This window comes from Rhipicephalus microplus, chromosome 8 (genome assembly GCF_043290135.1).
Source record: "Rhipicephalus microplus isolate Deutch F79 chromosome 8, USDA_Rmic, whole genome shotgun sequence".
NCBI lineage: Eukaryota > Metazoa > Arthropoda > Arachnida > Ixodida > Ixodidae > Rhipicephalus > Rhipicephalus microplus.
In genome coordinates, this window is record NC_134707.1 from 9,304,631 (window position 1) to 9,323,120 (window position 18,490).

The 18,490-nt window shown below is 45.3% G+C and overlaps 1 protein-coding gene across 2 annotated transcripts in view; it reads left to right on the forward strand.

The window, feature by feature from the left end:
• The first annotated feature begins 1,532 nt into the window (after positions 1–1,532).
• LOC119164090 (venom metalloproteinase BumaMPs1) overlaps positions 1,533–18,490 on the forward strand; it is a 30,793-nt gene continuing 13,835 nt past the window's right edge. For both annotated transcript variants that reach the window (XR_012885267.1, XM_037416196.2), the window contains exons 1-5: positions 1,533–1,633; positions 10,541–10,737; positions 12,118–12,213; positions 12,982–13,114; positions 15,816–15,854. Coding sequence is in view for 1 of the 2 variants with exons in the window: in XM_037416196.2 (XP_037272093.2) it covers positions 1,576–1,633; positions 10,541–10,737; positions 12,118–12,213; positions 12,982–13,114; positions 15,816–15,854 (523 nt within the window). In the remaining variant the exon portion in view is untranslated. The remainder of the gene's footprint in view (positions 1,634–10,540; positions 10,738–12,117; positions 12,214–12,981; positions 13,115–15,815; positions 15,855–18,490) is intronic.

An 18,490-nucleotide genomic window follows, 5' to 3' on the forward strand; every position in this document is an offset into this window, starting at 1 on the left:
CACCCGCAGACGAATGGCCTCACAGAACGATTTAATCGCACTCTCGGTGATATGTTGACGATGTACACAGCTTCAGACCAGACTAATTGGGACACTGTCCTTCCATTCGTCACGTATGCGTATAACACCGCTACGCACGCGACAACAGGGTTCTCCCCTTTCTTTCTGTTGTACGGACGCGAACCATCGTGCACGCTGGACACTATCCTCCCATACACGCCCGACTCCTCTGAGTACACTGCAATTTCTGATGTTGCCAGGTACGCAGAAGATTGCAGACGATTGGCCCGTTCTCTGACAACCGAGGACCAAGACCACCAGAAGCTACGGCTTGACACCGACCGACATCTCTCTACTTTCACGACTGGTGCTCTCGTTTGGCTCTGGGTTCCACCGAGCACTCCTGGCCTTTCGTCGAAATTACTGGCACGATACCACGGGCCCTACCGCATTCTCGCCCGTACGTCACCCGTCAATTACGAGATTGAGCCATTGACACGGTCTCATGACTTACGCCGTCGTGGCCGAGAAATTGTGCATGTGAGTCGCCTGAAGCCGTATTACGACCCCGCTATAGTGACTACGCCTTAAGTCGCCAGGTTGGCTACGCTATTCACCGGGGGCCAATGTAGGGAACTATGCGAACGACGACGAAGCAGCATGAAATGGCAAGCCACTGCGTTGGTGCACGCGCGACCCGAGCTTGCGTTTGTTGTGTATTTTCGGCCTGTTGGCGTTCCTCGCTCTTCTGGCGTTCCTCGGCCTTCCAGTAGGTCTGTACGTAAATAAACTGCGTGACATGAGGATGATTTTGGCATTTTAGGTCTCGAAACCTTGATATGGTAATGTGGGGCGCTGTATAGGGAAGGGCTCCTAAAGTTTTGACCATCTGGGGTTCTTCAACGTGTACCTGAGTCCGTTTCACAAGCCCTCGAGCATTTGACGTCATTGTATTGTAAGTGTTTCGTTTGGTTGGGCGCACGATCGCCCAATACACCATAGGCCATACCATACCATCGTTCTTGACACCTTTGACGGTCGCGTTCTTCAGCGCTACAACCATGGGAAGGTATCGTCATATTTGAGACTAGATTTCACTGGACAATAGAATCGCAACTTCAAGCATAAGTTTCAACGGCTTCGAATTTTGTGAGTTGTTTCCACGCTGCTCGAGTAAATACATTTTAAGTATGCTTCGAATACATTCGAAGCGGAGCTAAGCACGTCGACTACTAATTATTCGCGTAGAAACACAATCGTTTGCTTAATCATTTCGTTTTTGAGCATGTGGGTCTTATTAAAACGGTAAAGTAAATACACTTGTAGCAGGCACGCAACTAGCTTCGCATACTTTGAATTATGAGTGCGCGACTTCAAGAAAAATCAGCCTGGGCATGCATTGTGTTCAGCTTTTGAAATAGTTCGTCCACCTGGTGATATTTGTTCTGACATTACGGTAATGGGATGAGGTGAAGACAGTGTCATCATTTAATGTAACTTTCGACTGCTGCTACCGCTTCCTGAGTGACTTATATAAGCCCTTAGTTTGTGTAATTGGGAGGTTCGCCTTAAGCTATGTCACGCGAAATGGCACGCGTTCTTTTGAAGTTTGTTCTCTTCACCTCGCTAACATGTAAGGATTATCGTTTACCTTATTATCCGGTAATTATGCCTTTCTTTAATCCGCTAAGCAGTTATCGCACTCGGAGCCTGGTAATATCTGTAAAGCCACGCTACGTACCCTTGTCATGATTTCGCAGCGCAGGAAAAAGTGAATTCAGCACTCCCGCAAATGTCCGACTTGCTCAAAAATCAGTGATAGCGGAATCGCACAATGACATTTTTTTTTGCTAAAAAGAACGATACTGGATCTGTATTGAGCACCGGTTCAAATGTGTGCCCCATTTGTCAAGCGTTTTAATATGCACGTTGACACGATTTTGCTCCAAACGAGAATTCGTCATTTGAACACTATCTACTTTCTCCTTTAGGGCGCATTCCTACCTTTGAATATATAGCACTGGTCGGATGACCATTTCCAGCTAGTGACCCTAAACTCTACTGAACGTGATGGCTGTTCATACCTGCGTGCCGCATATATACGCGTCACTACCCTGAACTTACGCCTCCTCGTATATGACTCGCATTGTCATTACCGTATAAATAAGCTGGCGTCCTGTTTGTACGCATGTCATTGGTTTATATGTTTGAGACTGTAGTTGCGCGGATGAAAAATGGAGCAGCAAGCGACAGTGCGAAAACATGGTTTTGCGACTAAACGGTCATGTCTGACTATTCGCATTGCGGCTTTGTGGCCCGACCGGAGTCGCAGATCTTCATGAGCATTTCATAACCACATATATATTTGGTCAAAAACAAGGCGTCCTTCTGCACGCTCCTTTGGCTGTAGAGCGTTGTATCTTACTATGCCACATCTGTTTACAGCAAGCATATAATTATTAGTTTAGTAATAACCTGTAAGTGCCGTCAGTGGGTTGGCTGCATCACAGCTGATGGCAAAATAATTAACACTGGGTGGCTGGACACGCAGAAACCGTAGAAAATCAAGAAGAGATACAAAGTGTTATCAAGAAGATGACATGAAACAGTCATATTTAACAATTAACGATAAGTACCGCTCTTCTTTATGTTTAAAAATACAAATGCAACCGCATTAACAACACATCAGTTATAATATGAAGACTATTTCCTTCGATGCTTGGATGATGCTCAATTCGATGAAATTTTGCTCTGTTAGTAATTATGTCTGTACTTACATGGACGCCTTTAATTATAAGATCAGGCACGCTCTTTTGTAAGCCTTCGATAAAACTGACAACTTAGTGCTTAACATTTGCACTATACAGTGCATAGAATAAAGGGAATGCACTTGTTATCTGAAGTAGCGTTGCTCTGTGAGATACGCATTTGAGATCACCTCAAACGGGAAGTAAACTAAACGTAACCATGTAGTTCAAGTTGTTGGTTATAGATTCAAATGAACTAATTGTCATTAGAGTGGGAACAATGGGATCGCCTTCACGTGTGAAAGTCAGAAAATAAAGTGGTTACGTCATTTAACTTTTTCCATGGGTAGATTCAAGATATGAAGCCCGTGCTCGTTAATTAGGGCTGTACGGACCCCCTTCTTCATAGAAACCAAACACGAATACAGTGGTAGCTTCCACTTATAGTTGGTAATGTTAACTTTGCCCTTCGTGTGTCATTATTATTGCACTAATTACTTGCTTGACTGCGATTGTGACGAAACAATCTGGGCTTATTCAAAGACCCCTGTTGCAGTGTACGTACCAACGATGGTGGCGTTAAATTGTGCACTACATACGAGTTGAAAACGACAACAAAACATTCCACGAGGACAATATAAATTGCTGTGATTGCAGATATATTATCCGGTCACTTCGATGTCCAAATGCAGGGACAGAAACTTTTCTTGTGTAATAGAGATATTTTCTCAACACAAATGAAGTGGGCTCTGTTGCATGAGTGTTGTCACCACAGATAACTGAAGTGCTACGACGAACGTTTGTAGCACCTCAAAAAAGTGGTTTCTTAACAGGTGCCCAGATTTCATGACAAAAATGACCCTTAAATAACGGGAACAGTTTGACGCAGCACTACAGAATCCTGTTCACAAAACAGATCACTATAAGCGCTTCACAATAGACAAGGTAACAAGCATCTGATAACCTGAAATACAACATAACACCGGAGTTTTCTGTCTTCGTATTTCGCTGAATTTTTCAACTTGCCTTTATGCTTTTCAACAGCACTTTTCAGCTTGCCTTTATGAATCCGAATAAGTATAACTTAAGGGAAGGTGGAGGCTCCAGTGACTCCTTGCATTCAAGAATATTGCCTCTACAAATGTGACTTCGAAATTTATTATGTTGTGGTATCAAATTCATCAATGCAGCTTTGTTGCATTTATTTTTTGTTAATGTGTCTATGTCATCGTCTTAGTGTTACTGAAAGGCATCATTACTGCCATATCAGCTCGGTGTTCCTGATCTTTTTCACCTACGAGCACTTGTTGCTATTTGCGCAAGCTTTTAGTGCCCTAATGTCACTACAGGCGTAACCATGTCTCTGTTTCGTTTCCTTGGGTATCAAAATACTCCCTAGTAGTGAAACTAGGGTCAGTGTATTGATGTCACTCCATGGTGCAACATCATCTCGGGTTCCTAAACTTTCCGCTTTGCGATTACTCCCTAATATTCGCACCAAGTGACCTGATGTACTTGCTGGCATAAGACCAGCTCGGTGTTTTTAAACCTTGCACTTCATAAACGCACGCTTATGCATGCAGCTTGTGCTGCTCTGCTCTGTCATAACTATCTTGCTGTGGTGAGGTTCACGTTTATATTACCTCGGCTACTCCTAGTTTGTTGATGGCATCAGTGGCATAGATGATCAATGTGGCACATAACTAACTTCAGAACTATCCTACGTAAAAACTCCATATCTTTGCCAGCCAGAACTTCACAGCAGAGAACCCATGAACAAAACGTAGAAAAGAGCGCCACGAAGTGAATATCTTGTATTACTTAAATGCCCTAAAGTGTGCGTTGAAATCTAATGAGTGGTGAGTTAGTTTTGATGAAACATTCTTGTGCGAATGCGTATAGAAAGATTCGTGAAGTAAACGTCATATTTTTAGATTTCAAGAAACAAATGTACCGTAGCAAATGGCATAATGTCTGGTACAGAGTTTAAATGGCAGACAAAGCATGTAACTGGTGTTATTTCGCAGGTCACATGTCGCACACAATGCGCAATCAAAGAGCAAGTGCAGCAAACCATAAGGCTTAGTGTTATGTCACGAAACACAAAGACGGACAGCACAACAGATCACCGATATCCATTACAAATAAAAGGTTGATGCCCATGTCTCAGCTTGCCTAATTTGTCAATTATAGAAATTTATCATCAATCTAACGAAAGCCAGTGACAGTGCTACGTCTCATTAGCCATGAACACAAATAACTGTAGTAAGTACTTGAGCTCATTTGAGCACCTGGCCCGCCAGCTTTCAAGGTGCCCTATTGATTCTACAGCATCATGACGTCACCTTCATCAAGTACATACTCTATCTACTTTTTAAGACAACCCTCGATTGATTGTAACAACCGATTCCTGAACTTTTACACTGCCTTCTATACGGGCTTGTATTTACTCACATGGAATAGAATTACTTCAACAAAAATTGCGAGTTCATACGTTCACTAATTTCAAATGTATTACTCACTCAATTTTAAGTAACTACATTACCACACACGAAATGACCATTGTAACTGTTAAATTCACGTGCATCAAGGACCAATTCTGGTTCTAATAAAGGGTTTCGGATGATCTTTGAGTATATCCAGAAGAAAAGACGAATAGATAGATAGATAGATAGATAGATAGATAACTTTATTGTACACCGAGGGAGGAGAGTCGGGTTTTACCCCGACGCCCCTGCGGGCCGCTCCCACGTTGGAACAGGCAGGGAGTACCTGCCTGCGGCATCGTGGGCCCCTTGGATTGCCCGAAGCTGACGGTGACGATCCGTACTTTTGATGGCGGAATAAAACCCTTGTCTTGGGATGATTTGCGCCTTGAGTTCCTTGGGTATGTGGGGGCAGTCCCACATCATGTGCTCAAATGTACACACACACCCACAGTCCGGGCAGTCAGGAGATATATCCATATAAATAGATACATTAGCTGGGCAGGGGTAAACCCCTGTCTGTAGTAGTCTGAGCGTGACTTCTTGTCCTCTGGTAAGATGCGAATGGGGTGGAGGAAAGACCCTACGACTCAAACGATAATGTGAAGTGACTTCGTTAAATGTCGCTAGAACGTCCCGCGACCCTCGATCAGCCGCACCCCCATCCAGAGGATCGGCCCCGGGCGGGGCGGAGCGGTCCAACGTGCCAGGGCCGTGAAGCCCCGCGCGGAAGGCAAGTCCTCGCGCCCGGGCGTGGGCCAATTCGTTGGAGTTGGTGATGCCGCCGATCGTGGAGCCCATATGGGCCGGGAACCAAATGATCTCGTGTGGAGTGATGGTCCTACCTCTGAGAATTCTAGCAACAGGTGGGGAGACCCTGCCAGAGGCAAAGGCTCTAACCGCCGAACGGGAATCAGAGTAGATCTGAACACGGGATGAATCCAAAAGCCCTAGTGCGATGGATACCTGTTCAGCTATTGCTGGGGAGGTTGCCTTGACAGAGCATGCCGACATTACTGTACCTCGCTCAGAGACCGCAACGGCCACATAACGATTCCTATCCGCACGCGCAGCGTCCGTGAAGGTCGACGATCCCGACTTCGAGTGCACCTGCTCCAAAATTTTCTTGGCTCTAGCCCTTCTCCTTGCGACGTTAAATTGAGGGTGCATATTCCTAGGAATAGGATAAACTACGAGTGCCTGTCTAACGGCGGAGTCAAGAGAAGTCATCCGCTCTTCCTGGAGTATTGTAGAAATTCCGGCACGTGCCAAAATCTCCCGACCCGCCCGGGTGACCGAGAGGCGAGAGATCTGCGCCGTGCGTTGAGCCTCTATAATTTCATCCAACGTGTTGTGAATTCCTAATGCTAACAGCCCCTCCGTGCTAGTTCGGATTGGAAGGCCGAGTGCCCTTTTAACAGTTTTACGGATCAGTACATTGAGCTTCTCCCTTTCTGCAGCGAGCCAGTGATGCATAGACGCAACATAATGAACGTGACTCATGAGGAAGGCATGAAAGAGGCGAAGAAGATTGTCCTCCTTCATGCCTCCTTTCCTGTTAGAAACTCTAATAATGAGGCGAAGCGTAGCCGCAGTATGTTGCTCTAATCTACGTAAAGTTTCCGTGTTACGTCCATCCGCTGAAATGAGCATGCCTAATATCCTGATACAGCTAACCTTGGGAATTCTAGCCCCACTAGCAGTCAATAATGTCACATCCACCTGCTCAGGGGGGACCCAGTCCTTAGGTCGCCGTCCTTGTCTGGTGGGCCTGTATATTAATAGCTCAGATTTACTACTTGAAAGCTTTAAAGACATACGACTGATGTTTCTTTCAACCGTGTTGACCGCCTCCTGCAATCTGTCCTCAAGGCGCCCTATGGCACCGCCTCGGACCCACACCGTGATATCATCCGCGTAGAGCGCACTTTCCAACCCCTCGAGTTCGTCCAGTTCGCGAGCAAGGCGAGTCATGCCAATATTGAAAAGAAGCGGGGAGACGACTGCCCCCTGAGGGGTTCCACGTGAACCTAATTCGTACCGTTCTGACTTCAGCTCCCCCAACTTAAGAGTAGCCGTTCGGTCACTGAGAAAAGCAGCGGCAAAATTATAAAATCGCGCACCCAGGTTCATGTCATTTATGGATTCCAATATGTGGGCATGAGATATGTGATCAAACGCCTTAGCCAGATCGAGACCAAGTATGGCCCTGGCATCGCGAGTGCTGTCGTCAATGATGTGAGATTTAAGGAGAAGCATCACATCCTGCGTTGAGAGGTGTGGACGGAAACCCACCATATTCGGAGGGAGGAGACCCTCATCCTCGATAAATGCACAGAACCTATTATTCAGAACATGCTCATAGACCTTTCCAACACAAGATGTAAGTGAGATGGGGCGGAGGCTGTCAAGGCTGGGCTTTTTGCCCGGCTTAGGGATGAGGATCACCTCCGCATGTCTCCATTCCTCGGGGAACGTGCCATCAGCCCAGTGTTTGTTAAAAAGGTCGGTGAGAAAGTCAATTGAGGCGTCATCAAGGTTCCTCAAAGTCTTGTTAGTGATCTGGTCAGCCCCGGGTGCCGACCTGCCATTGAGATCCATTAGCGCCATCCGAACTTCAGCTGTCGTGATATTCTCATCAAGCTTGGATTGCATCCGCCCACTATAGAGGGGGGGCTTGGAAAGGGTGGGATCCATCCCTCTAAGCGGCAAATATTTGCTTGCAAGCATATCGCAAACCTCCTTTTCTGAGCTGTCTCTGAGAGCCGCGCTGACTATGCGGTCGACCACCCGGCACTGACTACCCTTGCTTTTTTCGGGCCCCATCAGATGTTTAAGCAAGTTCCATTTCCCCCCAACACGCATTTGTCCATCTACCATGTTGCATGTCTCCTCCCATCGCGCTCTCTCAAGCTGCATGGAGTAGGTCTCGATCTCCCTGTTAATTTCAGCAATCCTTCGCCTTAACCGCCGATTGAGCTTGTTCAGTTTCCAGCGCTCCCTAAGGCCATTTCTGGCCTCGAAGAGGTGGGCAAGTTTGCTATCCATGGTTCCAATCTCTGGCGGCGTCTCGATGACCTTTGTGGCCCTCTTAACGTCGCTAGATAAGTTCTGTTTCCAATCCGCAAGATTTTCCCAGCAGCCCCCATCTTTACGAATATCGCGGAAAAGATCCCAGTCTACTATAGTGTGTTTCCTGCTAGCTGTGACAGTTGCCGACAGCGTAGTTTCTAGTATATAATGGTCGCTACCTAAGTGTTCATATAAATTAGTCCACTCGCAGTGATCCTGAAAATTTGTAAAAGTCAAATCAGGCGTAGTGTCCCTACAAGCTGAATTTCCTATTCGCGACGGATAACGGGGGTCAGTCAGCATAATCATGCCCAAGTCATGCGTGCTCTTGTAAAGTGAGTCACCCTTCGTTGTAGTTTTTGGATACCCCCACGCAGTGTGTGGCGCGTTAAAATCTTCCCGCGGTTCCCGCGGTTCGCGAGACTCATAGCCTTTGAAATAAGGGCATAAAAGCGGTCCTTCGAACGTTTCGGGGAACTGTAAACATGTAAAATTAGCAACCCCTTGAGCAGTCGCCTCCCGGGGAGAAGCTCAATGCACTGATATTCTGATTTAAATCGCTTGTCAAGATCGTGATGTACGAGAGCCGAGATTTGCTTGGAAACGCACACCGCTATCCCCCTGCCGTCATCCGATTTGCGGCAGAAAGTCTCATACCCAGAGAGGGTAATCCCCTCTAGGAGAGTCTCCTGCAGCAACAGGACATGTGGCTTGCCTTCTCTAGCTCTAATAAATTGGCACAATGCCGCCTTTTTTCTTTGAAACCCCCAGCAGTTCCACTGCCACACGCGGAGTGCCGGGTGCTGCTTATTTTGCCCCGCCATTTTCGCTGCCAAATTTTGCGTTTCCATCCGCCCCAGCCTTTGACTGTGGCGAAGGGAGATGCGGCGTCTGCCCTTTCTCCTGTGGCGTAACTTCTTGGACCTCATCAGTCCTAGTCTCCAATGCTCGAAGTCGCTTACCGTGATCAGCGCTCTGCTTCTTGAGCTCCCCTACGTCCACTCGAAGCTGTTGGAGTATGTTCGTGATCTCCGATAGCGACTTCTCCATAGTCTCCCGAAACGCTTCAAAACCGTCCTTGTCCGAAACAGCTACATCACCTACCGCTTTGCGTTTGCGACCTACAGTTCCTGCCGAAGTCTCCATAGCAACAGGAGCCGACTTACTAGTATCCTCCAAAGCTTTCCTCAGCGTTCCGATCTCCTCTTTAAGTGTCATTACCATCTCCTTTAGAAGAGAATTCTCCTCTCTCATCTGTTTAAGTTCCTCACTGCCCGGCTGCCATGTAGGACAAATTGTTGTTACGCTCATTTTAAAAACAACAAACGTGACGGCGTGTCGTGATGTCTAAAAGGTAACTATAACGTCCACGTATAACAAAGGTCTTTCTCAATTATTTCCCTAATTTCCTATCTTGCATTAGCTCATTCTATATTGTCACTGCAAACCTCCAGATTTCATCTATTCGTGCAACTCGCCCTCGTACTCACCGTCTCGTTCCTTTTTATGGCGTCTTACATCTTCCCTCGAGAGAATACATGTGCTCCATTGAAATAGTAGTGTATGTCGGAAAGAGCTTCAACGCTGATAGGGCCCCGTTTGCAACGTGAGCTATTTTTGTAGGGAGTGCTGTATCCCTGGTAGTATCGTAGTTCACTGCTCGTACGTGAACGTCAAATGAGACACGAAATCTCAGCCTAATGTCCTGAAATTTCTTGAACTTGCCGACAAAACTGTGCTTTCAGCAACAATTAGGAGCCATATGTCTTTCTTACGTTTGTCGTTGTTCTTCTTAGCAGTATATTGGAAAATTGCGATGTCACGTGGTGAATGTTGTTATTGTAGTTATCAATTTGTTGTCTCACGTGATTGCCTTCATTTTTTTTCTCTTACGGTGTCTCATTAAGGAATCAAAGATCAGGATATTACGCGTTATCTCTTTTCTCTACCTAACAACATATTTAGGTCTGGAAACCTTACTGTTTTTAATAATATTTCACGTAATCCTTGCATACTTGTGTGAATGCATGTACCAGAATTCCTGTGCAACCTTTTAACCAACTTCTGCGAAAGCCCTCAATATATTGACAGTATCACGAAACAAACGAAATAACTCAATATTCACTCTAATCATTAATCTTGCCGATGAAGAATTTTTTTGAGTGAAAACCTCACTGGGCACTGGCAATAGCTAACTGATAAGTTTTTCAATTTCATTCTCATTACGCTTTGCAGTGATCACTGGTGCCCGGAAGTACATTACTCAGCACAGCCTCACAGTTTACCCTCAAGTTTTCGAGGACCGAGCAGATGAGTCAAAAAAGCTGCTCGTCATTCATGAAGGACTATTTCTGACGCTAAGTAAAGGCTCGGTGCTTTCCGAAAGTGTATTACTCCGAGACCTCACCGAAAACGGTGTGAAGGAAACCTACGTGAGTGAACATTTTCTCGCCTTCATATCTTTTCCAGTGCTTAATTCTGCGGACAATTCGGCGTATTGTGGATGATAACGTATTAGTAAAATAGAAAAATAACCAATTCGGAATGTTCAGTGGTACAAAGTGACAAACATTTGAAGTTTGGTGATTCTAAACACAGCTAGTGTGCTTCTCTGCATTCGCCCAAAGCTGGCGCGATGGGCGTCAACTAACTCTTCCTTGTTCAGATAGGCGTGCGCAGTAGGCTCCTTTAGAAGGAAAAGGGGGACGACATTTCGCCGCAGTCCTCACCTCATGCCACATTTCCAGTCCAAAAGAAATCAAGCTTCGTGGAAGATGCAAAAATGAAAAATGAAGCAGCAAAGTGCTTCTCACAAAAGCCTACCTCTGGTCCCTGGATTCCTGGGTGAAAGGAGGGGAAGTGAACAGTTCTTAGAAGGCAGTAACTGCTATTCTCGGCTACTATCACTGTAAAAACATCAGCATGGACATACATTTGCACTTTAAACAATGTTGGACAAAGTTTTACTAAGCAATGGTATGTCCGACGTGCTCGTAAACCTTTTCTCGTACCCCTGTGCTTTAAACAATTGTGGACAAAGTTCGACTGAACAAAGTTATAGGCCTAATGAACCAGTTCTTGTGTGCCTTTCTTAGATTAGGGGTGGGGCAGGAGTTGCCGCCATGTGTAAACGCCCCTTCTACTGGTCATGCGTCTCCTCAGAGCTCCTGACCCGTTTGACTTGGAGAAGGAGCTCACTCTAATAACATGCTACAACTGATAATCCACGGAAACTAAAAGCTTCGTGTGTGATTGATTTGACTTTAATCAGTTCTATAATTTCTCTTTTTTTAAGATTGACGGTAAACAATTTACTGGTCATGCGTCTCCTCAGAGCTCCTGACCCGTTTGACTTGGAGAAGGAGCTCACTCTCATAACATGCTACAACTGATAATCCACGGAAACTAAAAGATTCGTGTGTGATTGATTTGACTTTAATCAGTTCTATAATTTCTCTTTTTTTTAGATTGACGGTAAACAATTTACTGGTCATGCGTCTCCTCAGAGCTCCTGACCCGTTTGACTTGGAGAAGGAGCTCACTCTAATAACATGCTACAACTGATAATCCACGGAAACTAAAAGCTTCGTGTGTGATTGATTTGACTTTAATCAGTTCTATAATTTCTCTTTTTTTAAGATTGACGGTAAACAATTTACTGGTCATGCATCTCCTCAGAGCTCCTGACCCGTTTGACTTGGAGAAGGAGCTCACTCTCATAACATGCTACAACTGATAATCCACGGAAACTAAAAGCTTCGTGTGTGATTGATTTGACTTTAATCAGTTCTATAATTTCTCTTTTTTTTAAGATTGACGGTAAACAATACGAGAAAGACTTGTACCAAGATGTCGATACGCAAGCATCATTACTTCTTCGACATCAAGCTGCTGGTAATTACCATATAGTAAGTGAATCTCTCTGCTATGCAATCAACATAAGCACTACAGTCAGTTACAAGTTAATAACAAATATAAGCACTGCTCACAAAAACACCGCGTGCTTGTCATTCACTTAAATAAAAAGTAGATCGCGCATGCTTGTTTCCTCTCATACTCTCAGTACTTTTTTAGGCTAATATAAATGCCACAAATATCGAAAGCTATGGCTTCGTTTTTCCAAGTACGATGTTTGTTGAGCAGTGGTGCCAGTATCGTACGTGAAAACGTGCCTAAACGTAACAATTTTCGAACCACTAACACAAGCATGTTTCCGCATAAGAGCGTCAACTGTCCTAAACTTGCCTGAAGTGTGTGCCGTCACGAAAGTGGCCAAATGTGATTGTGTGAAACATCTGTACAAATTACCTGCGGGGACACTCTAAAAGAAAAAAAAAGAGCGTGTGTGACTTTCTTCGAATTCTCCTGACTGACTTGCCACGTTATGATTGTCTTTAAAGAGGCCCCCCCTCTCTCTCTCTTCTGGGTCACATGGCCCACCGAAGAGAGTATGTAACCTCCAGAAAGATTTTATTGCTCTTCAAAGAGAGCAGTAACCTTGGCAAGCCCGAACTTTAAAAAAAGTACCAAAGAGTTTTTTTTAGAGGTGGAGTTTTAGATTTGAGATGTTCGCAGGTGGAGTTTCTAAATATTGTTAGGATGTAATCAACCATAAACACTTAGATCTCCTAAGAGCTGCTTGCATAACACTACAGGAAATCTGTGCTCATGTATAGGTTGGCCTGATCAATTCCACGCACCTAATAGAGCCTATCGGGCGCATGGAGCGATCCTCTGTCGCCGGAATTGCTCACAGGATAACAGCGATCCCTGAGTACAAGGGAATCATTGGGGCTCTGGAAGCTGACGGTAAGTGTTTACGATTTCGCATTGTTTCAAGAACTAAATCGAGTATACTTTCCATATTATCCATACAATGGAGAAAATCGGCCTGCTCACTGCTCTGGAAAACCACGAACAATGAAAAGGTAGCGCGCCCGTGATGCCAGTGAGACCACATGGCGTCGTGAATGCGCCACTACATTTGAAATACGCGCGCTTCTACATTAATAGACAACGTGACGTCACGCGACCAGTAAGTTAAGGTGATGGCGTTTCTGCGACGAGAAGGGGGACTGCCAATTCTCGTTTTGAGCATCATCACCATCAGCATCATTTAGCATCATTCATTTGAAGTGTCGTTACCGTCACTGTAACGTAACTTTTATCATTATCATCATCACTATTTAGTTTTATTTTAAAAGCGAGGCATTTCTTAACGAACTGCAGGCACTTCGAGCATTCCTTCCTTTCTTTCTTTCTTTCTTTCTTTCTTTCTTTCTTTCTATCTATCTATCTATCTATCTATATATTAGTCTAGTGGCTAAGGTACTCGACTGCTGACCCGCAGGTCGCGGCTTCGAATCCCGGCTGCAGCGGCTGCACTTCCGATAGAGGCGGAAATGTTGCAGCCCCGTGTGCTCATATTTGGGTGCACGTCAAAGAACTCCAGATGGTCAAAATTTCCGGAGCCCTCCGCTACAGCGTCTCTCATAATCATATCGTCGTTTTGGGGCGTTAAACGCCACAAAATAATCAATTTATTTATCTATCTATCTATCTATCAATCTATCTGTATGTCTGTCTGTCTGTCTATCTATCTATTTATCTATCTATCTATCTATCTATCTCTCTATCTATCTATCTATCTTCCTACGCGTGGGTGCTCTTGTGATATACTTACCTTGGTGTAGACGAAAGCTGGTATGGGAGGGTAAGACAGATTCAGGACTATGACTGAGTGGTGACGGCATGGACAATGTGGAAGTCCTGCAGCGTACGTCGTCAAACCCTTTTCTCCAGGCACTTGTGCCACATATCAGTATACCATGGGCCGCGGTAACGTGGGTATATGCCACAGGTGATTCACAGTTTCTATTTACTCCGGGACGTTGAAGGCAGTGTAGAACCAACAAATGCTTATATGGAACAAAAATCGGAATCTAACCAAGAATCCAACCAGAGCTTTCTGCGTAACCAGCAGACGCCTCCGTAGTGGACGTTCCTCTTAAGTCCATGATGGGCACGCAACTACTGCTTCTAATGTCGATCCACCTCAAAACTCTTGCCTCAAAGCCAAACAAAAATTAAGCACACTCTTCAACTTTACGCTTCGCGTAACGAACATCACGGACTGATACAAAAAGAACACTGTAACCTACCACTTCATAAGCTTAAAAAGTTGCTTTTGTATCAGTTTTCGCGAACGAGCAGAACTAGCATCTCGCCATGGAGTAACTTCCCACTCTGGAGCAAATACGGGGCTAAAAGAAAGCCAGCCACAAGAACACCTCACCTTACTGTGGACATAGTTGCACTGGCGTTCTTTTACAGATTGGGTTTGATTAAGCCTAATTATTGTTACTAATACGGCCAATATGTATCAAGAACCTGCATTTCGACGAAATAGAAACGGGCCGATAGTGTTTACTCTTAATTAAGAAGTTTTTAGAAACGATTTGAGGCTCTCTAAGCAACTCACTGGGCAGCTGACTAGTGCATGAGGCAGACGCATTTGCAGGCACTTTCACCAGATAGCACCCATCATGTCCACGTCAATTCGAGATGCCGGCCGATTACTCTTCGTTTGACTCAGTTGCGAGTCGTAGTGCGTCGTCGTCGTCTGCGTTTCCTGTTTACGGGCATCAACACGTGTAAATCACCCGGGCTCACTTTCGGTAATTGCGCTGAAAACTGAGTATACCGCCTTCAAGTCTAACACGTGCCTCATTGGCTGGTGACGCTTGTACGGTTGTGTTAAGGTGGTAATAATGGTGGTGCCCTTGTGTTCGAAGATTCTGATGCATGCACCTTATGGGAATCTTTTTCTCCAGACATTGTGCATAGCCCTTATCGGGAGCTTTTCCTCCAGACATTCTGCATGGACCTGATTGGGAGCTTTTCCTCCAGGCATTGTGCATGGACCTTACCGGGACCCTTTCCTCCAGACATTGTGCATGGAACTTATCCGGAGCTTTTCCTCCAGACATTGTGGATGGGCCTTATCGGGAGCTTTTCCTCTAGACTTTGTGCATGGACATTATAGAGAGCTTTTCCTGTGGACTTTGTACCAACATTACGCACTTGAAGCTCTTTGACTGTCGTTCCAAGGGCACGCTGGGTGCGTGTAACGAGGCATCGGTGCCCTCATACGCTAGAGAAAAGTTGGCGTGGACGCGAACATTGCGCCATCTAGTGAGCAATGTGTAAACAAACTTCTGTGGCCATGGCCTCCGAGATTGCGCGTGTGCGGCATGGATAACCCATCGCGCGCCCGCAATCTCGGAGGCCATGCTGTGGCGCTCACGCTGCTCAGATGTGTTTGAATCGCCTTGGCTGGGCTTGAAGTTCGCAGTCTGAGAGCACAGTGTACGTCACTCTGAATAAATTCACATTGAAAAAAATGAAGTCATGGAGTTGTGGAGGCTCTACGTCATCTGGTAGACTATTTGAAATGTAAAGCAAAACCGGTGTTACACTTATCAGTGCTCTTCCATGGTTATTGTTTCAGATGGCTTTCCTGGTGTTCAACCAAGAAAACTTGAAGAAGGTGAGGCAAGTTTGTCTCCAACCTAAAGATTACCTCAATTCAGCCTAAATCATGCTCACAGAATGAGATAAAAGTGACGTAAATTCATTGGCTGCTAAAAGTTCTGGTATGGTCAGCAACTTGCATCACACTTACAAGTGAGCTGCAAGGATGACCAAGGATGAGGTAGAGTTTTCAGAAACTTGATGATTAGGACTGGTCGGTATGACCCAGGTCTTTACTTGCTGATCACCTTCCATCTTTTATTTATTTACCCACTGACTTTGCGCATGTATTAATACATGTTTGGTCAGTGCAATAAAACAGTTGGAACTCAGCGGAACTTGCAGTTAGAACTTACATTCTGTCCGTGGCGTCTTTTCTAGTTTTATGCCCTGTTACATATGTTGCAATGCCTGGTTAAGTTATTTGAATATCCGTTAATGCTGATAACACTATCTGTTTTCCATAAAGGCTTTATTTAGTATACTTTCTCTGATGTAAACGATAGCACCTGCATTTGGATAAACACTCATAGTGCTAGAAGCATATATATATATATATATATATATATATATATATATATATATATATATATATATGTCGCTACGATGAATTGGCGACGTGGCGTGGTTCATACGCCATGTTTATATGTTTATTCTATCTCTGACTTCTTCCTTCTCTGCCTCTACCAACGATCACTTCATGCGTTACAGGATTCCCCCTCCCCCCGAAAGAATGCTCGCGTTACATATTACAATACATGATGAACAAGCAAACGTGGAACACAAAAAAATGTCTAAGTGGGCTGTAGTTTCACATCACATTGAAGTTCAGTAAGATTGCACAGACTTCACAGGAGAGGGCAGCAATCCAGGGTTATCAAGTACGGCTCTGGTGGGCGAGGCTGGCTGTTACGCTCTGGACGCCATAAGCATGCTTTGGGCATGGAAACTGACGGAAACGCAGCCAGCGTTCTTTCTAAGAATGAACGAGGCTGGAATGCCTTGCAAAATCGACAGTTTTGTTGGCGTCGCATTTTTCGTCGTGAGTGACACAAATGCGGTGCATGCAGTTTGCATGCCCGTTGATCGTGGCTTATTGGGCGCTGCTTGTGTTCCTGCTGATCACAAGCGGTTGCTTTGTGGCTTTTGGGGAGTTTTAGGGGTGAAGCTCCTTATGGCGTGGCTTGGGCGTCCCTCGTATGTAACCACCAGTGGCACATACCCGAAATAGGTATAACACTTGACCTCCAAGGTGGTGCCAGCGAGAGATTTCTTCTGTGCGTTGTTTAACAATTAAAAATAGTGCTCAATGTACATGCCAATGGCTGCTAATGGGGAATGAGAGACATGAGCATTCGGCTTTTAGTCAACGCGCACGCTGCGATCCCCATTAGCAGCCATTGGCATGTACATTGAGCACTATCTGACAAGAAAGGGTTGCTACATTATACTCGCTAGGTGTAACCTCCTTAGCTTTAGAAAGGTTTAGCGAGCGTTGAGCCACAGTGCCATGAATACAATGAACTTGTATATACCATGAATTCAAGGTGGTTAAAAATGAGAAGTAGATACGAAGCGCAAGCCGTAAGAAAGTAAAAGCCGAATTCTCCTGTCTCTCATTTCTCGTTAGCAGCCATTGGCATGTAAATTGAGCCCTATCTGACAGGGAAAGGTTGCTACGTTATACTCGCTGGGCGTAACCTCCTTGGTTTTCGAAAGGTTTAGCGAGTGTTTGGTCGCAGTGCCATGAATACAGTGAACTAGAATATACCATGAACTCGAGGTGGTTAAAGGTGGGAAGTGGACCCAAAGCGCAGGCCGTAAGAAAGTGTGCGTGTGCCACCTCTCGTTTAGTCCTTGGAATGTCCGCTGGATGGCGGTGCTTCTATATGGGGAATATATGATAAAAGGATGCGATATGGTTGGACTTGGAGTGTTGAATAGATGAACGAACGGACACACAAACAGATGCATGGATGGACGCATGAACGGACGCAGGGGCGGATGCATGAAAGAACGCAGGGACGGGCGCACAAACAGACGCATGGACGGTCCCACAGACGGACGCATGGACGGACAAATGCTTCGCCCCACTCTCCATCATTCACTCCGTGGATATGCTGCCATTTTTTTAATGGTGATGACGCAGATGTTCAGACCGAAGGCGCAATATTGAACGCTGGTGCGGAAAAGTTCCTTAGCTTTTCTTTCTGCGAAGATAGCTCAGATGGGGAATCAGTCTTTTTTTTAGTGTATGTTGATCATGACACTCTTCAGGCCGCAAGTATCCTTGCGATGTAGTTTTAGTTGTTCGTTGCCGATGTTCGTGTGGGCGTTTTAGCTGTTGTGGTTCCTCTTGTTGCTTTTGTTGGCATTGCTGATGTTGCACTGTCTGACGAGGTGGACTTCCTTTGGAATCATGAGCCCGCTTTTCTTTGTAGGTTGACGTGACCACTAAATAGTTGATACTTGTTAGGGCGTCTCGATTTGTGTCAGGCAATGAAGATAGTGCACCAGAATTGGCAGACAAATCTGCTGAGGCTCTTGCAACGCCATTCTTGATGGATGTTTCTGGCACTGGGCAGTGCTTGATAGTTGATCCTTCCGAGCCTCCTGCGTGGGTTGGGCTCTCAGGTGGCTGGGAATTCGACG